This window comes from Spermophilus citellus (genome assembly GCF_964194105.1).
Source record: "Spermophilus citellus genome assembly, chromosome: 11".
Taxonomy (NCBI): domain Eukaryota; kingdom Metazoa; phylum Chordata; class Mammalia; order Rodentia; family Sciuridae; genus Spermophilus; species Spermophilus citellus.
Genome location: NC_138192.1, coordinates 23,822,991 through 23,849,978, shown reverse-complemented (window position 1 = coordinate 23,849,978; position 26,988 = coordinate 23,822,991). Strand labels below are relative to the sequence as shown.

The following is a 26,988-nucleotide window of genomic DNA, read 5'->3' as shown; positions in this document are numbered from 1 at the left end:
ACCTGGGGATACTATAAGACCCAGTCAAGACAAGAGCAAAACAGACTGAGTCTATAAGAATCTCCAAAGACAAACAGGATAAATAAATCAATGTTTATTATAGAAAACTCACATAATATTACCATGAATAATCATAGGAGGAGGCAACCAATGGATGTTGACTTATTCTTTGAAGACTAGATATGTTTCCAAATAACAAAATAATTCAAAAATATGTCTTAATTAAAAAATGATTTATGCCAATGTGCAATGAATATTTCATGGCATAAAAAAGATTATAGAATGAAGCTAGGAAAAAAGACTAAAATTGAGGTCTTCAAAGAACCAACATTTGGGTAGCAGCATGAAAGGCATTTTTGTTAGAAGAAAGAAGAGTTGATGCCATAGAAAAGAAAAGAAGTAACGTAACACAAATTTGGGAATCTCTCAGAAGATGTTGGCTGGTTAAAAGAGCTGAAGAAAATACAGCACAAAATTATAGATATAAAAGCCTGAGTGTAAAAGGTCATCTCAAGCAACACACATGCCTTTGGAGAAGAAAAAAGAGTAATTATGTTAGCCAAATGTCACCTCTCAGAAAAAGTCCCTGTTATTGCCTACCAATCACTATTGGTTTCCTTTTCATATAAAGTCAAACTTTTTGGATTAGAAATAAATAGATTGATAAATAAATGAAAATTAACAAATCTAGAATCAAAAAGCATCACTCAAAAAACATCAAATCAAAAAACATGTATCAGAGAGTCCAGTCATACATTTATAATAATTTACAAAAAAAAAGCAGCAATTTGTTGACTTTAAACCTACCTCTGCCTTGGCTTTTGTGGCCATAAATGAAAGAATTCTAGTCATTTTCCTCTAACTCTGACCTGAAGTGGTGACTGTGGATAGCAACAGAAAGAAACCATGGGTCTCATTTAGTTTACTTGCAATTTATTGAACACCTAAAAGGTGCGGGAACTGGTCTGAGTATTTTTGGAACAAGGTAAAACTAAAAGCTTTTTTTTACCTTGTTGGACAAGTCCACTTTCAGATACTATGGCAAAGTGAGGTACTGTTCTAAAACCCTTTCTAGTTTTGACTTTGCAGGATTAGTTGCCATTATGTTGAGAGGTTAGGAAAATCAAGGAGAAAAAAAAATCATATAAAACAACATAGTCTTAGAAACAGCTTGAAGACATTTCTGAGCATGCAAATTCCATGGATGCTCAGAAAGAGATGGATGGCATATGCAATGTGAAGAATGCATCATACAATCTCTGCCTGTCAACTTGACCAGCCTTAATGATGTTGGCACCCCTCTCAGTTCTTGCCATCCAAGATGGTTGTGAGGAGCCACCTAGCCTCATAACTCAAAGCTTCCCTTTGTGAGTATTTCCACTTAAAAAAAAACACACACTTTAACAAGGCTCCATGTTCACATTTTTTATTGGAAGGTTTGGAGTTGGGTAATGGGGAACTTCAGCAATATCCTGCCCCCAGCCATCAGGGTACCTCCAACAACCTATTGGATTCTAGAACAGTCTGTCAAGTTCTAGGGAATTGGTTTGCTGGATATAGCTCCAAAAGAGGTGATAGTCTAGGGATCTAAACACAAATAGATATTTCTACTCATCAGAGCTTGCCTCAGCATTGTGATAGACTATAATTAACCTTTATATATAGGGGTAACTTGATAGGTGTTTGCTTAATCATACCGCATTCATTCTATGACCATGTTGGTCATAATTTAGTTGTTTCTTATTACGCTAAGCAAATTGAAGGAGCTTATTTTAATTTTTGAAAGAAGAAATAGAACCCTTTATTGTTTATATTTTATCTAAAACTATTAGGAAACTTTGGAAATTACCTTCACAATTGTGTTTATTTTCCAATTAAAATTACCATTTTAAAATTACAACCTACTAATTCATTTACTGAAAAAACTAGATAACTACATGCTACAAACCATGTTTGATGCTGGGAATACTGAGACAAAAAGAGTGGCTCAATCATAACTGAGGAGAAAAACTGGAGAAGGAGCTTATTTGAAAAATAATAATGCCTGGGAAATGCCTCGTTACTACAGAACACACCTATGCTTCTGGGAGAGGGGGGAGCAGAAATTGGCTTTTGGTATGAAAAGGAAAGAATATTCCAGGCAAATAATCCTGTAAGGAAAACACGGTTTGGGACACAAACCCATTTATGGAGAATAAGCAACAATATTTTCTTTCCATGGTTTGAGCACTGCCCTGTGGTGTGCCAAGTCTTGCAGAGTAGAAATATAGGTCAGTGAGATATTAGACTTGCTTCATGAAAGTAAAAACCAAGGCTTTTAAGCAATAATTTTTTTGAGTTATAAACAATAGAAACGGTAACATAGCAAGAAAAGTGTCCCTAAACTCCCAAAGTGACAGTAGTAGTTTTATTGGTGCTGTGATGATCACTGTTACTTTGACAAAAGTAATGCCCAGATATACCAGCTGACTTACCCAAAGCCATCAGTCTAATGAAGAAAAAATTACCCTCAGTCAATGAAAATAGAGATGAATTTTTAAAGTGTTTTAATTTTTTTAGAAAACATACAAATCTGTGATGCTCAGTTTATAAGAGAGGCATATGGAAAATCATACTCTTATCCTTGTGTGTGACGAAATGCCACTGTGGGAGGTCAAGTGACTTGTCCAACTTGTTGACCAGATGTAAAACTAATGCTTCTGATTTCTGCCTGTGAAAATAGGCTTCTGCCTACCTACAGGCTACCTCTCTACCTTGGAGATCAGTTGGGCCTTAAGCAACAAACAGTTGAAGGGTTCAAGCATGTCACACCAGTTAGTCTCAGCATAGACTAAGTCATTAAGCAATCACTGAGCACCACAAAGTTTTATCTACTGCTCTAAATGATTTCATGTTTTTTTAAATTCATTGAATATAATGGGATTTGGGGGAACTCAAAAGGTAAGGAGTACATGACCTTTGTAATGAAACCAAAATATTTCATCAAAGGCATGGGATGACAGAAGAAAAATTAAATGATCAGAAGTCCTGGTCATAGTGGACCCAGTGAATATTCAAACTCCAAGGAAAAGGGGCGGGGGAACATGCAGCTAATTAATAAGTGTATTTTTTTCACTTACAAATTGGATATCATCAGAGAGCAGATAAGTGCAAACTACCTGCCTTCAAATGCTGTTTGCAAGAACATGGCACTGATGACAGGTTAATGGCAGGGGTGCACGACCCTAGTAATGAATGTTCAAGCTCATTAAAAGTGGCCTGAGCATTGACAGTACAACGGAGTATCCCAAGGTGTTACCAACTAAAAGCACAAAGTGAGATCAGCTGTGAAATTGTTTTTTTGGCAACTCCATACAGCCAGTCAAAAACCAAAGAGAAATTTCATGTCTCACGCCAGAGGTTTCTTCTGTGGAAATGAAAAGAAAAATTTCTGAAAAAGCTGACACCTGCCCCTAGGAAGTATCTGAAACCAATGTATTAATTATTTTCTTAAACCAAAGGATGACTAAAACAGAAGTTCAAACCAAACTTTTAGGTGGATGTGGAGATAAAAATGATCAAATCATAGAACTCAAGTTGGACATAGAGGTCATCTTTTAAAATTTCATATAAACTACCCAAATCCCATTAGTGTAATGTTATCCTAAAATTTCCCAACCTCTGTATAATAAGAAGAGGGATAGAAAAGTCACTATTTTCTATCAAAGTCTAACCAAAAGCTGGAAAACTTCACTTGATAGGTAGCCTAACATGATGATTAGATCTGTAACCAATGACTTCCATTTCAATGAAATCTACATGAGAAATCAAATTCTTTACTCATAGGAAGACCTTTCATATTTTTCCTGGGTCTAATTACAATTTCACTTACTGTTAGGGTCCATAAACAAGTCAAGATGGCGCCTGGCACTTTGCCAGAGGGAGTGGTTTGAGAAGTAACGCCAGGGAGCCATTAAGATGAGAGATTCCTTAATGACTGACTGCTGTGTCTAGATTATGTCAATTAAGTTAAGCTGTGTGTAATCATTAAGAGGTTGATTCTTTATTGGTTGACTGCTGTACCTAGTTTATGTTAATTAAGAACAAGCTGTGTATTCAGTTATGTATATATACCCCTCCTGTCCTACAATAAACGGCTCCCACTCCTGCTGTATCAATCTATACAAGTTGCTCTTCACCCCCCCACCTTAGTTTGCTGCAGCCAGACTGCTGCAACTTACTTATTGTTCTAGCTCTTACTTCAACTACATTTCAGATATTCTAGACCATAACCTGGTTTTCCAATCTGCATACACCTGTTAAACTGTGTCATTCAAAAATAACAGTTTTAGATATTGATGATGATGAGCACATAACTCTCTTTTTGCCCCTATCTCTTATTCCTGTTTGATTGATTCCTTTAGTTTGTCCAAACCTTGCTTTTGACATTGTATGCATATCATTGGATAAAACAAAGATTCATAAAATGTTGATAATCATTCCTAAATGATGATAAATTCGTGGGAGCACATTATATTATTCTTTTCACTTTATAATGGAAAAAAAGCCATAATAAAAAGTTTTATCAAAAGATACCATGTCAGGTGGGTGTGGTGGCACATGCCTATAATCCCAAGGACTCAGTAGGCTGAGATAGAAAGATCATAAGTTTGAGACCAGCCTCAACAACTTAGTGAGGCCCTAGGAAACTTAGCAAGATACTGTCTCTAGATAGATAGATAGATAGATAGATAGATAGATAGATAGATAGAAAGAACAGTGGGTGTGCCTCAGTGGTAATGCACCCTTGGTTTCAATCTGCTGTAACAACAGCAACAATAGCAAAAAAGCAAAAAATGACATGTCACAAAACAGCTCCAATAAAAATTTTTGCAATGATAGGAATGTTCTGCTATAGTGGTCATGTCATTTAGCAGGTCCAGTAAGGTAATAACTAGCCACATGTGGCTTTTGAACACTTGAAGTATGGTTAGTATCTCCGAGTAATAGAATTTTTAGACATTTCCTTTGTTGTTGTTGTTGTGTGCTGCTGGGGATTTATCCCAGGGCCTAGCACTTCTCAGTATGGGGTGCTTGTATTTTTACCTCCATGTTAACAGTAATGTCTAAATGATATTTTTATTTCATTCTAAACCATCACAAATCCTAAACAGATGTAATTTTGTCCAAAAAAATTTGAAAATATACCATTACCACAATATCACATTCTCACTTTCTATACTTCCTAAAACTCTTAATTCTTTTTCTTTTTTTTATTGATTGTTCAAAACATTACAGAGCTCATGATATATCATCTTTCATACATTAGACTCAATTGGGTTTTGAACTCCCATTTTTACCCCAAATACAGATTGCAGAATCACAACTGTTACATACTCACATTATTACATAATGGCATATTAGTGACTGTTGTATTCTGCTACCTTTCCTATCCCCTACTATCCCCCCTCCCCTCCCCTCCCCTCCCATCTTCCCTCTCTATCTCCTCTGCTGTTGTTCAATTCTCTCCCCTTTATACCCCCTCCCCCTTGCCCCTCATAACCTCTTATAATTTTGTGTATCATTGAAGGTCTCCTACCATTTCCATATGCTTTCCCTTCTCTCTCCCTTTCTCTCCCCCCATTCCTCTTTGTTTACTGTTAGTCTTTTCCTCATGCTCTTCCTTCCTGTTCTGTTCTTATTTGCTCTCTTTATATCAAAGAAGACATTTGGTATTTGTTTTTTAGGGCTTGGCTAGCTTCACTTAGCATAATCTGCTCTAATGCCATCCATTTCCCAGCAAATTCTATGATTTTGTCATTTCTTAGCGCTGCATAATATTCCATTGTGTATAGATGCCACATTTTTTTTATCCATTCATCTATTGAAGGGCATCTAGGTTGGTTCCACAGTCTAGTTATTGTGAATTGTGTCGCTATAATCATTGATGTGGCCTTATCCCTATAGTGCGCTCTTTTAAGGTCCTCAGGGAATAGTCCGAGAAGTGCGATAGCTGGGTCAAATGGTGGATCCATTCCCAGCTTTCCCAGGAATCTCCATACTGCTTTCCAAATTGGCTGCACCAATTTGCAGTCCCACCAGCAGTGTACAAGTGTGCCCTTTTCCCCACATCCCCGCCAACACTTATTGTTGTTTGACTTCATAATGGCTGCCAATCTTACTAGAGTGAGATGGTATCTTAGGGTGGTTTTGATTTGCATTTCTCTGACTGCTAGCGATGCTGAGCATTTTTTCATGTACTTGTTGATTGATTGTATGTCCTCCTCTGAGAAGTGTCTGTTCAGGTCCTTGGCCCATTTGTTGATTGGGTTATTTGCTATCTTATTGTTTAATTTTTTGAGTTCTTTGTACATTCTGGATATTAGGGCTCTATCTGAGGTGTGAAGGGTAAAAATTTGTTCCCAGGATGTAGGCTCTCTATTTACCTCTTTTATTGTTTCCCTTGCTGAGAAAAAACTTTTTAGTTTAAGTAAGTCCCATTTGTTTATTCTTGTTATTAACTCTTGGGCTATGGGCGTCCTATTAAGGAATTTGGAGCCCGACCCCACTATATGTAGATTGGAGCCAACTTTTTTTTTTTTCTATAAGAAATGCCATTGGGATTTTGATTGTCATCGCATTAAACCTGTAGAGAACTTTGGGTAATATCGCCATTTTGATGATGTTAGTTCTGCCTATCCATGAACAGGGTACATTTTTCCATCTTCTGAGATCTTTTTCTATCTCTCTCTTTAGGGTTCTGTAGTTTTCATTGTATAAATCTTTCACCTCTTTTGTTAGGTTGATTACCAAGTATCTTATTTTCTTTGAGGATATTGTGAATGGAGTGGTTTTCCTTATTTCCATTTCAGAGGTTTTGTTGCTGATATACAGGAATGCCTTTGATTTATGCGTGTTGATTTTATAACCTGCCACTTTGCTGAATTCATTTATTAACTCTAGCAGCTTCTTTGTAGACCCTTTTGGGTCTGTTAAGTATATTATCATGTCATCCACAAATAGCGATAATTTAATTTCTTCTTTCCCTATTTTTATGCCTGTAATTTCTTTTGTCTGTATAATTGCTCTGGCTAGTACTTCGAGAACTAAATTGAATAGAAGTGGTGATAGAGGGCATCCCTGTCTTGTTCCAGATTTTAGAGGGAATGCCTTCAGTTTTTCTCCATTTAGGATGATGCTAGCCTGAGGTTTAGCATATATAGCTTTTACAATGTTGAGGTAATTTCCTGTTATCCCTAGTTTTTCTAGTGTTTTGAACATAAAGGGATGCTGTACTTTGTCAAATGCTTTTTCTGCATCTATCCAGATGATCATATGGTTCTTGTCTTTAAGTCTATTGATGTGGTGAATAGCATTTATTGATTTCCCTATATTGAACCAGCTTTGCATCCCAGGGATGAATCCTACTTGATCATGGTGCACAAGTTTTTTGATATGTTTTTGTACTCGATTCGCCAGAATTTTATTGAGAATTTTTGCATCCAAGTTCATTAGAGGTATTGGTCTGTAGTTTTCTTTCTTTGAAGTGTCTTTGTCTGGTTTTGGGATCAGAGTGATGTTGGCCTCATAGAATGAATTTGGAAGAGCTCCCTCTTTTTCTATTTCTTGAAATAGCTTGAAAACTATTGGTATTAATTCTTCCTTGAAAGTTTTGTAGAACTCCGCTGTATACTCATCCAGTCCAGGGCTTTTCTTGGTTGGTAGTCTTTTGATAGCTTCTTCTATTTCTTCCTTTGTTATTGGTCTGTTTAAATTGTGTGTGTCTTCCTTTCTCAATCTGGGCAGATCATATGCCTTAAGAAATTTATCGATATCTTCACTATCTTCTATTTTATTGGAATATAGGGCTTCGAAATACTTTCTAATTATCTTATGTATTTCTGTAGTATCTGTTGTGTTATTGCCTTTTTCATCCTGTATGTTGGTAATTTGAGTTGTCTCTCTTCTTCTCTTCGTTAGCATGGCTAAGGGCCTGTCTATCTTATTTATTTTTTCAAAGAACCAACTTTTAGTTTTATCAATTTTTTCAATGGTTTTTTTCATTTCAATTTCGTTGATTTCTGCTCTAATTTTAATAATTTCTTGTCTTCTACTACATTTGCTGTTGTTTTGCTCTTCCTTTTCTAGGTTTTTGAGGTGCAGTGTGAGTTCATTTATTTGTTGGTTTTTTCTTTTTTTGAGGAAAGAACTCCAAGAAATGAATTTCCCTCTTAAAACTGCTTTCATTGTGTCCCATAGATTCCGGTATGTTGTGTCTGTATTATCATTTGTCTCTAAGAATTTTTTCATCTCCTCCTTTATGTCTTCTGTAACCCATTGATCATTCAGTAACATATTGTTCATTTTCCATGTGATGTAGCATTTTTCCTTCCTTCTTTTATCATTGATTTCCAATTTCATTCCATTGTGATCAGATATGGTGCATGGTATTATCTCCACGCCTTTATACTTACTAAGAGTTGCCTTGTGGCATAATATATGGTCTATCTTTGAGTAGGATCCATGTGCTGCTGAGAAGAACGTGTATCCACTTGATGATGGTTGATATATTCTATATATGTCAGTTAAGTCTAGGTTATTGATTGTGCTATTGAGTTCTATAGTTTATTTATTCAGTTTTTGTCTAGAGGATCTGTCTAATGGCGAGAGCAGTGTGTTGAAGTCACCCATAATTATTGTGTTGTGGTCTATTTGACTCTTGAACTTGAGGAGAGTTTGTTTTATGAATGTTGCAGCTCCATTGTTTGGTGCATACAAATTGATAATTGTTATGTCTTGTTGGTGGATGGTTCCTTTTAACAGTATATAGTGTCCTTCTTTATCCTTCTTGATTAACTTAGGTTTAAAGTTGATTTTATTCGATATGAGTATGGCCACTCCTGCTTGCTTCCGAGGGCCATGTGAGTGGTATGATTTTTCCCAACCTTTTACCTTCAGCCTGTGTATGTCTTTTCCTATCATATGAGTCTCTTGAAGGCAGCATATTGTTGGATTTATTTTTTTGATCCAGGTTACTAGCCTATGTCTCTTGATTGGTGAGTTTAGGCCATTAACATTTAAGGTTACAATTGAGATATGATTTGTACTTCCAGTCATGCTTCTTTATTTATTTATTTTAGTTTGGCTGGTTTTACTTTTTGGTTATTTTCCTCCCCCTTTACTGAGATACCTCCTGCTGTTAGTTTTGGGCACTATTTTTCAATTCCTCTTCTTGTAGTATTTTGCTCAAAATGCTTTGCAGTGCTGGTTTTCTTGCTGCGAATTCTTTTAGCTTTTGTTTATCGTGAAAGATTTTAATTTCATTGTCAAATCTGAAGCTTAATTTTGCTGGATACAGTATTCTTGGTTGGAATCCATTATTTTTCAGTGTTTGAAATACATTGTTCCAGGATCTTCTCGCTTTCAAAGTCTGTGATGAGAAATCAGTCGTTAACCTAATTGGTTTACCCCTGAATGTAATCTGCCTCCTTTCTCTCGTAGCTTTTAATATTCTCTCCTTGTTCTGTACGTTGGCTATCTTCATAATTATATGTCTTGGAGTTGGTCTATTATGGTTTTGAATGTTTGGGGTCCTGTAGGCTTCCAGGATTTGGCAATCCATTTCATCTTTCATCTCTGGGAAGTTTTCTAGAATTATTTCATTTAATATGCTGTCCATTCCTTTGGTTTGAGTCTCTGTGCCTTCTTCTATCCCAATGACCCTCAAATTTGGTTTTTTTATGACATCCCATATCTCTTGAATAGATTGCTCATGGGATTTAAGCATCTTTTCTGTGTTGACCATATTCTTTTCAAGTTGATAAACCTTGTCTTCATTATCTGATGTTCTGACTTCTACTTGATCAAGTCTGTTTGTAATATTCTCATTTGAGTTTTTAATTTGGTTTATATTTTCCTGCAATTCTAGGATTATTGTTTGATTTTTTTTTTTAAGATCTCTATCTCCTGGTAGAGCTTGTTCTTTGCCATTTGAATTTGTTTAATTCATTTTCAAAATATCCTTTTATTGCTTGGACTTGCTGTCTCATGTCTTCCCTAATATTCCTTTCCATTCGGGTTAGGTATAACTTGAGTTCTTTACCTATCCCTGCTTCTGATGTTTCTATGTCCTCCTGTAGAATTAAGTTGTCCTGCATTGTTTGTACTCCTTTTTTCCCTTGTTTTCTCATGTTGTCCACATTACTTTCCAGCTCTATTTGATTGCCGTGTTTCTGCTCTCTTCTATAGATTTGTTTTGGTTCTGTATTACTCTGTTGTTTCTTCTTTGTGTTGTTAAACTGTGCCTGCTCACGTGGATTCTGCTGGGAAGGAATTCCGACGGCCGAGCTCCAGTGACGTCACTACTCTGCTATGAAGGGCCCCAGGCTCCTTGCTGGGGTGTCCTAATGGGGCTGTGTGACTGGACTGTCTCTGTTTGGTTTCAGCTCCCCGTGGAGGCAGGCGGGCAGTCTCCAGCCGCCCAGTATCTCAGGCAGCGGGCGGGTGATCGGTCGTGGCGGGGGAGTGGACTCCAGCCGCCCAGTCGCGCGGGCAGCGGGCCGGCTGTTGCCGGTGGGCGGGCGATCTCTAGGCACCCAGTCCAGCGGTCGGTAGTTGGCGGGCAGGCGTTCTCCTACCGCCCAGTTACGCGGGCAGTGGGCTAACTGTCGCCGGCGGGCCTGCGGTTTCCAGCTGCCCAGTCGCGAGGGCCTGGCCTCTAGTCCCCTAGTTTCTCCTGCTAGTCTTGGTTTCTCCTGCTAGACCAGATTTCCCCTGAGTGATGGCTCTCGGCAGTTCAAACTGTACTCTGGACCTGCCATTTGTTGGGTGTGGAGGGTGTCTATGGGGGACTCCGGCACTCTATTGTTTTGTTTCCGTTGTGGGGGATAGAACTGTACCGCTTCCTTCCCCCTCTGAAATCCCACACTTAGCCCGGGGGTCAGTGCGGGCTCATCGGCAGGATCCAACAGAATTGCAGCCACTTTCCTCCCTGCTTGCTAATTAATCGCTTCTCTGCGGCGTCCCACCTTCTGTGGCCGTGGGGCAGGCCGCAGGGATCAGTCAGCCCGGATCTCCGGGGTCGCACAATTACCTATTGAGATCCCCGGCACTCTATCATTTTGTTTTTTTCTGCTTGCCCCTCCCCCAGCACTGGCTAGACAGGTTTCGTTTTGGCTGCTGATGGGAGGGGGAGCTGAAGGTCAGGTGTCTCTAGTTTTCCCCTAGTCTTTATGCGGGCTCACTCTGATACTCCCTCCCCCGGAAAGCCTAGGAGAGGTTTTATGCGGATTCCCCGATGTATGGGGGATGGGCTGAGTGACACAGACCTGTTTTATTGTTGCAGTCTGTCGGAGAGTGGCGGTGGATACTTTAGCTCTCCAAGATGGTGGCCGCTGATTGCCTTGGTGGGGTTTCCGTTGTGGGGGACGGGAGTGTATCGCTTCCTTCCCCGTCTGAAATCACCGTACTCAGCCCAGGGGTCAGTGAGGGCTTGGCCGGCGGGGTTCCACCGAATGGCTCTTAATTCTTTTTCAAAATAAAGTTTGACAAATATTTTAACTCAGAAATATATGTTTAAGGCGATAAGTGCATTACACTATGAGTAATGATAGGAAACAATGTAGGCATTTTGTTCAATATTATAACTTAGATTATATATTCATTCTTGTTATTTAGCAGGTCACATAGGAATTGAAAAAGAATGGAATCAATTTCTGCAAGTGATATTAAAGAAGTCTAAAGTACTAACCATACTTGCAATAGCTAGGAAAGTTCCACTTGAATCAGGTGGTGTTAAGTTTGGAAATTAGCCAGCTCCACACATACTGCTATGTTCTCTAGGGCCTTATGCGCTGCAATATCCAGATTTGAATAATTGCAGAATAACAAAATTTAAAAAGACTTTGCATGTCATTCAGACAAACCCTGTAATCACACAGATGAAAGACTGAAGTCACCAGTGAGGTAATGAGGTTTTCCTAAAGTAAACATTCAACTATTGAGCCTGGTCTCCTAAACCCAGCATAATACTCTATTTTCTAAACTACATTGATTTTTTAAATTCTTTGTTCTCTATGCATTTTAATTCATAGTTCTTGAGTAAATTGATTAGAGAAATTTTTCATTTTCCTAAATTATATAACATGTGCTTGATGCAATATCTCAAAATCATTCTTCATGTTATTTATCTTTCCTTTAACATCTTTTTCCTTAAACCAGCATTTGATCATTGATCATAGTCACCCATGCTCCTTATGACTTGAAGTTCACAAAAGATATGAACTTAAATTTGAACAAGTCATCTATTTGCTTTAAATATTAGTTCTTCATTTATAAAATATCATATACCTATATAAGTTAGAGAACTACAGACACCAGCTATTACAAGTTAAAAATATTAGCATGGAGCATCACTACTACTATATGACCTCAAAGATTTTACTATTATAGCATCAATAACAAATTGATGAAGGTAGATATTGCAATTTCATTATCATTACATTTCTAGAGTACTTTATAAATAATAGTCTTTTATTTTCAGCAAGAATAAAAAGAATTGGTAAATTATAAAGAAAAGAAGTAGATCAGCTCTGCTAGCTCCAATATTGTGTGTGCCACTGTGAACCAAACCATTGTGAATGTTTCTGTTGACAAATGCCTGTCTTGAGATAACTTACCATAGATAATGTTGGCCTTTTATTAATGATAAATAACATTCTTTCCAATAATTTTTCCTGCTAATGACTTTTTTGGAAGGTACCTTCTGCTTCGCACTTATTTATCCAATATTAACTAATAGGCTGAAATATTTGCCTTTATTTTATTGAAAGGTTTTAATGGCCATTCAAATTGATTACGTGATCAACATGATGAAGTGAGACCTACGGAAAGAAATGCACATACAGGCATAAAAATGTGACTCAAACAAAGTGAGTTGAATTAAAATATTAATATGAAATCTGCCCTGGGATAGTTTTGGTTTGGTTTTGTGATGTTGGGGATAGAATTCAGGGATTTGCACATGCTAGGCAAGTATTTGTCAACTGAGCTACATCCCTAGCCATGGAATATACGTTTTTGTAAGGCTACAAAGACTCCTTTCCTTTTGAAAACAAATCAGTCAATACAAAAATTATTAGGTTTTCTCAAAATCATCTAAATATTTCAGTTGAATAGAAGTATTGAATATGATTATAAGGAATATCTTTCCTTATCTCTCTTTCCTTTAATATTTTTTCCTTAACTTTATAGGTATTTTTAAAATTGAGCTATAAGGAATATTCAATGTTAGCTTCATGATAATATAATAAATTCACTTTAGACATTTTTCTTAAGATCAAACAAGGAAGACCTTGCTTCTCTCCAGAGCTCATTATTGAGTTTGAATCTGGAAGAAGTGGAGAATACCTCTCTGGGTCTCAGCTTACTCATTTATAAAGCAAAAGTAATGTTGACCCTCCCAAACAATGTTTCCTAAAAAAGGAAAAAAAAAAGAAATGAAATAAATAAAACAAACAGAAATGTCCTAGGAAAGTAGAAACATAGGTGTAAATTTGATACACTTTGAAATTATTAGTAAAATTCCTGTTACTGGAACCTCCCACTTTCATTTTATAATGAAATAGTTAATAGGCAATTGGGCAACTTCAAATTCTTTAAAGTTCAAATTATAGTCAAATGAAAGGGTAAACCTGTAAAAGGCATGCAACGTAACAATTTTTGTAAGATAATTTTATGCCAATCTGAACCATTAACTATATTCACCATTACTTTATACATACAAACACACACATAATTTTCTTTCCTCCAACCTTACACATTGTGACAGTTCCTGTGACTGTCATACATAACCTTATTCTTTTCCCGTCAGTGTCTCCTTCATCCTCTGGTGTCATTTTCTCTCCTCACCAAGACTAAAATTTATCTTTTCCATAAAAACTATTGAACTGTTCTTAACTCAAATTGATATCTCTCATTCCAGGTCTGTTTATAAAAATGTATCCTTTAATTATTGCCTAATTGTTTAAGGCCTATTATTTCCATCTTTCAACAGCTTCTAGGTGCCATAATTACATGCTTTGAATATATCAGTGTACATGCATATATTACTCATGTGTATTAACCTATGTAACGGAAGACTGTAGCAAAGGAAAGGAGAGGAAGAGAGAATAAAGGGGACCTCAAAAATTAAAATGTGTTATGGTGTCCTGCATCACAGTGGAGCAAGAGATGTGGGATATGCAGGTGTGGTTTGGATTCTGAGGAAGAAAAAGAATCAAATACCATCATAGTTTGGATTGAATATTTCTTGTACATCTCCAGTTATGTCTACTTCCTGCCTTGTTCATGGTTCACAGGTTACTAATTTCACTTAATTAAGCCCAAGACATCAGAAACAATAGGGTACAAGATAGGGAATCTTTATATTACAAATCTCCTTGATCAAAATGACTGTGTTTATTCAATCTTATATATTTTTACACAGAATGTGTTTTGCTATGCTTAATAAGTACATGTTGAATGAATAGATGGAAAGATAGATGTGTCAATGTATCCATTAATTTATATTTATGTTGACAAACTCACTAGGCTAACAGAGCTAAGACCCAACACCATTGAGCAGAATACCATAGAACTATGAAAATCTTTTTTTTTATTCAAATCTTCCTAATATTAACAAATTCTACCCGGAAAATACAAAACTCTGTTCAGGGCATAGAGGTGGAACCCAATAAATACTTGTTTGTGATCCCTGAGAATGGCCATAGGGGTTACATCCCATTTACTCAACTGTTTTTATTTCTTTTAAATATCAATAAAAGTTTTCTATTTTAACAAGCATGTGGTAACATGACATTTAAATCTTATTTTTAGTTTTAAAAGCTTTAATCGTTATATTTCAAAACCATAGACAGATTATTTTATTTTATTTTATTTTTGTGGTGCTAGGGATTGAACCCAGAGCTTTGAACATGCAAGGCAAACACTCTACCAGCTGAACTAGATACCTAGCCCAAAACAGATACTTTTTTTTTAAGAGAGAGAGAATTTTTTAATATTTAGTTATTTTTTTTAGTTTTCAGCGGACACAACATCTTTGTTTGTATGTGGTGCTGAGGATCGAACCCGGGCCGCACGCATGCCAGGCGAGCACACTACCACTTGAGCCACATCCCCAGCCCCCCAAACAGATATTTTTTATTGATTTTTTTTCTGAAATGTTAACACTAGATTTTTGGGTAAGATCTTTCCTTACTCTCTTAGTATTTAGTATAAATATTGTTATTTTTAAGACCAACTGGAATCTTAACAATATTACCTTCAAGAAAAAATATTTAGATTTGAACTTCAAAAAAAAGTTTGATTATCTCCAGTTAGTATAGAAGATTTCCATAGAATTAATTTCTTGTAATATAAATTTGTATTTTACTCTTCAGTTCAAACAATTTGATATAAATGAAATTTAATTTAAATTTCAGTAAAAGCACAATTTTAAAATTATATATAAAAAAACATATTTTGGTTCTTTGGAGAGATGTGAATATGTTTAAGTGTATGCTTTTATAAGTGCTTCTTTAGTTTTCATCAGGAAATTATCTTCTCTGGTTGGTGAGATACTTCAGTGTACATTACTTTAAGAAGAAAGGTCAGCCTTGAGAACAATTCATTATATTTCTAAACTAATTTTCAATTCTCTGAGCTATGAATCAGGAACCAGGGATGTCATAATTTCTATTGCCCTCTTATGTATTTATATTACTTGAAGAAAGATGATGGTAATGAACTACAAGGAATACTAAGTCAACCAATTGGGAGACCAGGGAATGAAAGTGCTGTTATTAAGACCCACATCTCTCAAGCCTGACAGTTCAATGATGGGCTGAGAACATTCTCATCTTCCCAGGATCAGAACCAACCTCCAGATCTCTCTGCACTGCTTCTCTGGTGGAAGGTAATAGCATACTTGAGGAAAATTTAGAAAATGTGGACAAAAAATTAAAAAAAATAAAAATGACAACTTAAAGTCATTCAGAAAATTATTTAATATTTTGGCATATTTATTTCTGGTATTTAGTTTGCACATACAGGTATGTACAAGTATGTGATGAAATTTTGAATACATATAATTTTGTATTATACAATTTTAAGATGACATTTCATTCTAACCAAGCTCCAGTGACATTAGTTGTTATTTGAAACATTTATGCTTAATATTGAGTATTCCTTTAAATAGATGTAAAATTATTTAACCACTTAGGTAAGTTTAAATATTTAATATCAAATATTGTGTCTTTATAAATAATATTGCAATTAAAATGTTATCATCAAGAAACTCAGAAGTTTAAATCCAATTTACTTAAATGTCAACTTGGTTGATAATTATAAAAATAAAAATTTTTAAAAAGAATGTACAAATGTGATTAAAAATGAGAAAATCTAACCCAGAACTAAGTATATGTTGAAAAGAGAACAATGTTCAACAACTTCTACAATTCAGTCGAATTAAGTAGATGTACAAAATTGTAAAGTAGTGTCAAACAAATAGTATTGTAAAGTAGTGTCAAACAAATAAGGGGATAGATTAAACTGTTCAATTCCCCTGATTATGAGGTTTTTGTTGTTGTTATTGTTGTTGTTGTTGTTGCAAATATTACTGATATTATCTACAATAATATGTATTAATTTTTGTCAAACTCACAGCAGTGACTGTTATAGTTTGGATCTGGATTGTCCCCCAACAGTCAACGTGTTGAAGACTTAGTCTCCAGGGCAACAATGCACAGTGATAGGGATCTGGGGATATGACTGGATCAAAAGAGCTCTGATCTCATCAATGGATGGTCCAAAGATGGATTCGTAATTGAACTGTTGGAAAGTGGTGGAAACTACTAACAGCAGAGCCTAGATGGAAGTCATTCATTGGAGGCATGCCTTGGAAGGGTATTGTCTCCAAAATAAATAAACAAACAAACAAATAAATAAATGTTATATGTTATATAATATTCTACATAAAATGGGATGTTCATATACACATACACACACATATATGTATCTGCTTTCTGCTTGCTAGAAACCAAGCAGATTCCCACCATCATGACCTTCTGCCATGATGTTTTGCCTCGTCTCAAGCACTAAGCAATGGGGACAGCCAACCATGGATTGAAACCTCTGGAATCATTAGCCAAAATATATCCTTCTTCCTTTGACTTCTTTTTCTCAAATATTTTTATCACACAGATGGAAATCTCACTAAGAGAGCAGATTTTCACTTCCTCTTTAATATCCTGGATATTATTTATGAGAATGAGGCTGCCGGGGCATTTATAAAGAAACATCAGATGTGTTAACATGTCCAAAAGCAGCTATATGGGTCTCTTACATTTAAAGATCTACAAGGTCTTTTATTTATATATTTTCTTTACTTTTCCTTTTTTTTTTTTTTCCTTTTCATCTTTGTTTCTTACAGGTTTTTGCTCATTTTCTTTTCATTATGCTTCCAGCCAGAGTGCTATTATCCACACTTTGAATGAAGAAACCAAGCCTTAAAAAGCTTCAATAAGTAGCTGGAAGACCCTGGACTAGCTTGATTTAATGTCTTTTCTATTTCAGTGTATTACAGTGTCACACATCATTTAAAAGATAACAGGTTTAAATATCTCTGTTGGAATATCATATGGCAAATTTCTCTAATTGGCTCCAACATGAATCTGATAATATCAAGATAAAACCCAGAGCCTCATACATTATCACCCATTCCAGATTCCCATTAAAAAAAAATGTGTGTGCATCAACTCATATCACGTTTACAACTCAAACTGTATAGAGCAAAGAGTATGTACACTATGAGAAAAAGGCCCCAAAATGAACCATTTGATTGTACATCAAGTGGGCCCACCTGAACACATGAACAAAATATAAAAGGTTTTCTCCTTAAGAAATTCAACTACTCATGGAGCACTAGCAACTCAAGGTGAATGAGTCCCGAGTCCAGTTCCTCATTGCCTGTTGTCTCTTAGAGCAAGAGCTCTGATGAGCAACACTGGCAGATGAAAGCCAGTTGGTAAAGTGCTGACCGCTGGTTCAGGAAAGGATAAGTTTAATCAAGAGGAAGCCTGTACAAACTTCATAGCAATTTGACATTGCTGCACAATACAAAAATGTGACAGACCAATTTCATTAAGTGTCACACTTATGGAGTAAGCAAGCGACAGACTAGCCATCCATAGAAACTTTATTACACGGTGGTATGTTTGTCCACTGCAATTCTCATTCATGTAAAATCCAGAGTCCATTTTAGATAAAAACCCATTTAAATTGTTTATACTACATGGGATTCATTTTGGAAGTGGCTAATTACAAAGAGTTAAAGACAAAATTTAAAACGACAATGTCACTCAATTCATTTGGTATAAAAGCTCAAATGAATATCCTGAAATTACTAAAGTTACTTTATAGCTTCTCCTTCCAATATCATCATCCTAACTTTGGAGTCAGATTTGTTCTTCGTCATGAGTATTATGAAAACAAAAAAAAAAAAAAAAGGAAAGAATTCTGATATGTCATATCCCCTGTAGTTCTATCAATCTAACCTGCATTAGTTAATAGGAAAGAAGAAAGCTCATGTATTATATTAAAAACTTTAAATGTCAATATGTCAGTTTTTGAACAAAATCCGAAAATTTCTCTAAATTTTTGTTTAATTCTGACTTAGGGATAACAGAAGTTATTGTATAACAGTAATCCTGTTAATTGTCTGTGTACACAATTTCAAACAAAGGAATTCTTCACACTCCTTTCCTCTATTTAATTGGTAAAATAGTCCTTCCTGATGGTCTTTGAGGAGCATTTTAACAATTATTAGCTGGGCCTTACAAATTGTATTTGACAGGAGATTACTGTAGGAATTAGAGACCCATGAGACAGAAAGAGGGGGAGAGTAATTTTCCTTCGTTAGTAATTATACAAAAATTATAGAAGCATACACATTTATTGAAGAAAACCAAGAAAAGAGGAATAAGACATAAGAATAATCAAGACAGTCACTGTTGTACAATAAAATGTAATATCAGATACAATTAACAGGTTTAAAGTCACTATTTCTTTTTAAAGATGGACACAATATCTTTGTTTATTTTATTTATTTTTATGTGGTGCTGAGGATCGAACCCACATGTGTGAGGCAAGCGCTCTACCACTGAGCTATAACCCCAGCCTGTTGAAGTCACTATTTTTACTTTGTTATATCATGAACATGTCAATAAATATGCTTATAACATTTATCTTTAGTGACTGCCTAAGTTCTGTCTGTGTGGATGTACCTGGGAAGAAAAATGATCACTGTAATATTCATCATGACAGGGATAAAATTAATATGCTAAATTTGACAAAGGCATATCAGAGGAGAGAGACAATGAGAGGGTAAGTTTCATACTTACACATAATGATTAAAGCAGGCTCTGCCTCTTATTGAATGGGTCTGGATAAGTTTCTTGATTAAGAATCAGTTTTCTGGGGTTAATTTCGGTGTTATAAGCTATGGTATGAAATATATATTTAAAGCATCTGTCACAGAGCTTAACATAGAAGCACTCAACATTAGAACCTTCTTTGATGATCAATTTTTCATCACATATATGTGGAGAAATGAATAATTTTAAAGAAGCTGGATTTCTAGGTTTCAAGGTGACATGAATAGGAAGAAGATGCTATAAAAATGGAGATTTCAAGGATATGAACAGATCTGGGACAAGGCAGTTGTTAAGTTAACCATGAACACAAGCATCCATCCAAGGCTGCAATGACATTCTCAGATATATTGTTGGAGAACCTGCATAATGAATGACGACACTTCTCCACAACCTACACATCTCAGGGCTGTCCAGACTCCCTGCTTACCCTTGACCAGCAATGCATTAAGTGTTCCTATGATGACCTCCAAGAATTAAGTGAAGCTTCTAAATCAGCTTAGCTTGAAAGCCTCCAAGTGACATATGCATTAAGAAAACCTGGTGAGACGTCTCCCTAGAATAAAGAGGAGGAGCTCATGCTTTCCATTTAGATATAATCTCTGATAAGGAGGCCAATGTTATGCATACTGTTCATATGGTTGCCACTGTATTTTCCAGGTATATGGGATATGTAAACAGGATAACTCTCTAGTGACACCAGAAAGCAGGGTGAGTTAGGTAAGTACACAAATCCATTCCACTATGACAAAAGCAACCCAGTGCACACAATCTACAAACACTAAACCAATTCCTTTGGTGGTATTTATAAAGACTGCCTTGCTCTCAGAGCCAACATTTTGTTTAATACAGATTCTGTTTAAAAGTTGTTTTATATCAATTTTTTATAAATATTATGTATCTTATGTATTACTTAAAATGTTCCAGTAACACTGCAGATTTGCTCCAGTCTGCCTTCTCAAGATCAAGGTTACCAATCCTTGGTAAAGAAATTACTAAAAAAAAATGATTAAAATGATTAAGTCCAAATACATCATTCTGATATCTTGTGAAGTATAAAAGTAGAATCTGTGTCCTAGATATTAAAATGTGGTTTAATTTAGCATGCACTTCACTGCTTGAATATCTGTTCATTCCTTAGGAACTTCAATATAAAACTGTCAGTTACATACAGGAGTAACTGCATCTTTAAGTAGTCCAAGCTAAACTGAGAAGGAGATGGGGGTCAAGATTCCTTTGTTACTTTCCTGAGCCAAAGACTGCACAAATTTCTGTAATTTGTCCAAAGTCATTTTCAATCAAATAGGAAATTATTCAGCATTTCAAACATAACACAACACTACCAGTATTCTTTTCTTTTTTTTAAAGAAATAGACCAGAGAAAAAACCAGCACTGATATTCATCATGCACAGCAACCCAACACCAGCCTACAACTACCAGTATTCTTGAAAATTCTGACAACTTAATTTTTCATCATTTCCATTAAGAGAAAATATTAACTAGTAAGTGAACTGATGATTCATATAATTACAACCACACATTGTGAGATGACTTCTGAAATTTCTGTGGGAGGGCCATATTTAGTAATAATATTATTAAGAAAAATGCTGGGGGCTGGGGATGTGGCTCAAGCGGTAGCACGCTCGCCTGGCATGCGTGCAGCCCGGGTTCGATCCTCAGCACCACATACAAACAAAGATGTTGTGTCCGCCGAAAACTAAAAAAATAAATATTAAAAAAAAATTCTCTCTCTCTCCCCCTCTCTCACTCTCTCTTTAAAAAAAAAGAAAAAAGAAAAATGCTGTATTATGTTCTATATCTGTAATACTGCCATCATGATACATAGTTACCTTGTAACAAACTTCAAAAGAAATTTGAATTTTGGGAAAAATGATAGTGGGTTTCAGTTTAAAATATTCATTTGTTTTATTTAAAAAATAAATCTTTAATGCCTGTGGATCTCTCAGATCTATACCAGTGCCAGGTAAACAAGTATGATTTGGTCCTTGCCCTTATGAATTAAATTGCATTCTTTTTATAGCTTCCATAAATTAAAGTCTAATTTGCAGGCATAAATTCACTTAATTAGAATATTGGAGAAGAAGAAATGGACTATAAATGAGATAATATGTATTAGATTAAAAGGCAAAGCTGTTTATGTATTATAAAAATAATTACATCTATGCTTTAGATACAAGCAAGTACATTACCTATAAATAAAGTGAAGGGCAGAGATTAACAACTATCCAACCCTGATGATTAGTAATATCAGTGAAATTGGAATATTCACAAAAATGAAAACCTGTGACTTCCTTTTCACCAACACATTTCTCATGATTAGTTCAACAATAGCTCCTTGTATTACCTTCCATAATGACAAACCAGAATCCAGGGAGCTACTCAGTGGTTTCCTATTTCAATTTTCATCTAAGAAATTAATTTAAGGAAAGTTGAAATGGTTTCTTTGCCAGGCCAGGGGGGGGAAAAACAGCAGCTACTGCATAATTAACAATGTCTGGAAGATAGTTGTATTGGTGCATTATTTTAGGAATTGACTTTATCTCATATGAGGCAATATTCTGATTTCTTGTTAAATGATACATATAATTATAGTTCAAAGAATACCATTTACTAAAATACTACCTACAAATATCACTTCTCATTTAAATTATAAAGGATTAAAAGCAATATAATATATAAAAGGTCTCTACATACCATTGATCCATCGAGCCTCAGGATTGTGAAGCACAAAGTCTTTCCTGAACAGGTCTTCTAAAGACAGCCTGGTTTCTGATGAATTCGTGAGTTCATCTAAAGTAAAACACATGCTAGATTAGATCCTATCTCATGTTGGTTTTTAAAATAAAAGTTATAAAAATATGGAATATTATTTCTTCAAAAATTGTTTCCTAGATATCAACATAAAGTGGCCATTTTGACATGGTTTATAGCTTTTGAACTTTGTTTCATGAACATTTTAATAAATTATTTTAAAAATTAAATTGTCTTGATCTGGCATAAATATAAGAATCCCATGTTATATACTTAAGTATAAATGGAAACAGTTAATAATTTCTGTTTATCCTGTTAAAAAACACACTTTTTTATAGCTGGATGTGGTGGGATATGCCTGTAATCCCAGTGGCTCAGGAGGCTGAAGAGGATCACAAGTTCAAAGCCAGCCTTAGCAACTTAGTGAGGCCCTAAGAAAGACTTGACTCAGAATAAAAAATAAAGAAAAAAAATGTTGGAATGTGGCTCAGTGTTTAAATGTCCCTGGATTCAATCCCTGAGCCCCAAACACACACACACACACACACACACACACACACACACACACTTTTCACTATTTTACCATAACCCTGGCCCTCACTTTCCAAACTCACTTTTCCATGTTTTTAATGGTAAATTTTCAGTTTTTCTGTAAAAACCAAAGAAAGAAGAGTTGAGGAACCTGCACATACACAATAAAGAAAATTGTCCAAATCAAAAGGAAGTTCAGCAAATAAATAAATACCAAATTCAACAAAACAATTATCACTCAACAAGTACTAAGTAGATTCAGGAATTAAATGTAAAGTTTAAATAGTAACATGTTAGAATATAAACAAAAACTATATATTTTATATTAGTTCCTAACAGACAAGCTATGTGTATTTTCTTTTTACATTTGAAAACATAGAAAATGAAAGGATAATACATCTAGAGAACCAAAATTAAACATTATGAACATCCTTTTAGACACAAAAGGCTATAGACACCAATATTTTATTTTCTTTGGAAAATAATAGCATTGTTTATTTTCTGTTCAAATTCTTTTTTGTGACCTTTCAGCTATGACCTTCACTGATTGAAAATAAAATGTCAAAGTATATACTAACCTCATTAGATTTTATTTTTAAAAGTTCAGCGCTTATTGCAACAACAGCTTTGTTTTATTCAGCTGAAAATCTGGGGCAAAGAGTCAATAATTTCAAATGCAATTTCTTTCATATGAATCAAGCATGAATTTATCCAACAAAATAGCTGACAAGAAATAACTGAATCTCACTTTCTCATGAAATATATAATGTTTATTATATATATATATATATATATATATATATATACACACACACACACACACACACACACACACACACATATACACACATAAATTGATTTCACCCTTAGCATGAGACACAGATTTGCAAAACAAAAAAATGTTATCCAATGACATACATATCATATGCTTGATAATATGATGAAAAATTTGAACTTTCTTAATTCATTCAAAAAATTTCAAGCTAACAAATGAAGTATCACAAGTATCACAACAGGAGACTTATCAATGACCTTGCCAGAGGAGTTTATATTTACAGAGAAAGGAATTTTATAGGTGTTAAATTAGGATGCAGAGTGCTAAATGAGTTTGGACAGAGGAAAAGAAACATGGTGCAAAAGAAATCAAAGAAGACCTAATTCAAAAATAAAGTGAACAAATCTCAATCATTGCTGACAAGAATACAAAATTGTATGATCACTTTGGAAGATAATTTGTAAGTTTCTTACAAAACTTAACATGATCCAGTAATTACACTTCTTGGAATTTACCCCAAAGGGGTTGAAAACTTGCACACTGATGTTTATAGCAACTTTATTTGTAATTGTCAAATTTGGAAGCAACCAGTGATGTCCTTTCATGAGTGAATTGATAAATAAACTGTGGTATAGCCAAATGATGAAATTATTATTCAGTGCTTAAAAAATGAGTTAAGCAAGCCATGGAAGAAACTTAAATGCACATTATTAAACATAAGAAGCCAATTTGTAAAAGTTACATACTACATAATTCCAACCATACAGCAGTCTGCAAAAAGGCAAAACCGTAGAGATAGTAAAAATATAAGCAGTTTCCATGGACTTTAGGGAAGGGAGAGCTGAATGGGCACAGAACAGGAACTGTATGTAGAACAGTGAAAGTATTCTACATGACACTAGAGGGGTGGATACACATCATTGGCCACATCTATAGAATGAACATCATAAGTGAACCCTAAAGCAAATTCTTATGTTTCAATGTAGGTTCATCAACACAGCCAACAAACCACCTCAGAGAGGTTATTGATAAGAAAAAAATCTGTGCATGTGTGGGACTATGGGTGGTGATATATAGAAAATTTCTTTACTAAATTTACAGTCTACTAAAAATCAAAAAATAAAATAACCTGGTTTGACAGGTGTCAAAGATTTATGAGAAAGGGAAGGGGGACACTTTAGTAAAAGCATAAGTGTTTGATAGTCCAAAGAACTCTTGATTCTAGAATTCATTTTACATAATAGGAGTTTGGGGGTTTAATCATGTGAACTGGTTTTGTTGGAATTTCAAATATAAATCTGTTTCTAACATAAATTTATGAGATCCCTTAAGATCAGATTGGATGTAAGTAAGTTTAAGTTTCACAATTTGAAGTATTCCAAAATTATAGAACTGCACCTTCATTTTGTCTAACCTAATTCTTTTCAATTCTTAAAGGAATTACACTTCACCATGACTATTTGATACAGAAATTTTTTTCCTTTGATTCATTAAACTTATATAGGTTCAGTAGAGAAAATATGCAATGTAACTGATTAAATAAATTATCCTTACTTACTATATTGAAAATTTTGCACCCAAGCATCTGTTCTTTTGCAATGATATTTCACCTCTTTCTACTGAATTCTACATACATTGTTTACTAGATCTCTCAGGAGGATATGGATAGATAGATAGACAAATATATATCTCCAACCTCTAAGGTAAGTGTCCTACACCAAATAATCTTATTGTCAATTTCAAATTACATTTTGGCTCCTCTGAAATATTTCTTTTCATATGTGAACTTCAAACTCAGACCACAACTCACCCAAATGGGAATCTTACTAAAAGAATACTATAAATACACAGAAAATAGGAAAAAGAAAATATTTCACAGTTTAAACTTCTATTTTATGTACATAGACAACATTTTAGCTTTGATTTCTCATTTATTTTCTTAACCTTTCATATTGGATTTAGTCCTAATAGTTTGTGACTGTTGTGAATAGAACATTTCTCATTCGGTGGCCATATTATCTACCACAGCATATTTTCTTAAAATTTTTAATTTTAAAATTTCTTATTTTTTCTATGCTATACTATAATTGCATTCAATTATATTATCTTAAAATAGTTTTTCTTTTCAAACATTTAAGCAATATTTTGTATTTCTATTTTCAGGAAATTGTAGATTCACATACAATTGTAAAAAAGTTTGCAGGTAAAATGATTGGGTCAGAGAGCTTTGATATAATCAGTGGATTAATCTACTTGAATGGATGATTAAGTGAATGGTAACTATAGGCAAGGAGGATGTGGCTGGAGGAGGCAGCCACTGGGGCTGTGCCTATGGGCTATGTAATTTGTCCCCTGGGAGATCTTTCTCTGCTTTTTTATTTTCATGATCGGAATTTCTTTTCTTCTTTACATCCTTCCACTATGGTGCTCTGCCTCATCTTACCCAGACAAGCAGAATCAGCTCTCTATAGAATGAGCCCTCTGTAAACTTCAGCACAAACTAAGCCTTTTCTCCTCCAAAATTGTTCTTGTCAAGCCTTTTGGTAACATTGACAAAAATGATGACTAGAATAAGTTCCATCAAAAGGATCTCCTGTGTTACAGTATTATTCAATACTTGCCAACCAATGGTCTTTTCAAAACTCTACAATTTGGTCATTTCAATAATCCTGAATAATTAGAATTGAATAGGACATAACTTTTGGAGGTCAACCTTTTCACTGAACAAAGTTCTCTTGAGAGCCATTCAAGTTGTTGAGTGTATCAATAATCTATTCTTTTTTTCATTTCTGAGTAATATTCCTGGGTATAAATATAGTAAACTTTATTTAAGAATTCACTCACTTAACAGCAGTTGTTGTTCTTTCTAGTTCTGAATAATCATGGATAAAACTTCTATGCATATTTTTACAAGATTTGTATAAACATATATTTTTTTCTTTTGTGCTGTGATAAATGCCCAAGCACACAAATGCTAGATCAATTGGTAAACACCTATGTAACTATATTTAAAAAATTATAAATGCTTTTCTAGAATTGTTATAACATTTTATATTCTTACCAGCAACGTGTAAATGATCCAGCTGCAACTGTCAGAATTTAAGTGTAATTTTTAAATTTTTAGCTATTCTGATATGGATGTAGCTAAATAATAATATCCTGTTATGATTTTAGTTTACATTTCTGTAATACTTAATGATGTTGAATATCTTTTAATGTGTTTAATTCTGATCTGCATATGCTCTTCAATGAGGTGCCTGATTATGTTATTTGTCCATTTTCTAATGAGATTGTTTCATTGGTATGCTTGTTTAACTGCTGGTTTTGGAGAGTTCTTTGTTTATTTCAGATGCAGATATTCATCAAATACACAAATTTCAGATTTTTTTTCCCTCATTCATCATCTTGAAAAAGACATTCAGAAAAAAAGTCCCTAATATTGCTAAGGTCCAGTTTATCAATTT

The 26,988-nt window shown here is 34.8% G+C and overlaps 1 protein-coding gene across 1 annotated transcript in view; it reads right to left on the bottom strand.

The window, feature by feature from the left end:
• DPP10 (dipeptidyl peptidase like 10) overlaps window positions 1-26,988 on the bottom strand; it is a gene marked incomplete at both ends in the record, with an annotated part of 611,721 nt that overhangs the window by 414,278 nt on the left and 170,455 nt on the right. Inside the window, one exon of the mRNA XM_081260615.1 lies at window positions 22,162-22,257. Coding sequence (XP_081116741.1) covers window positions 22,162-22,257 — 96 coding nt within the window. The remainder of the gene's footprint in view (window positions 1-22,161; window positions 22,258-26,988) is intronic.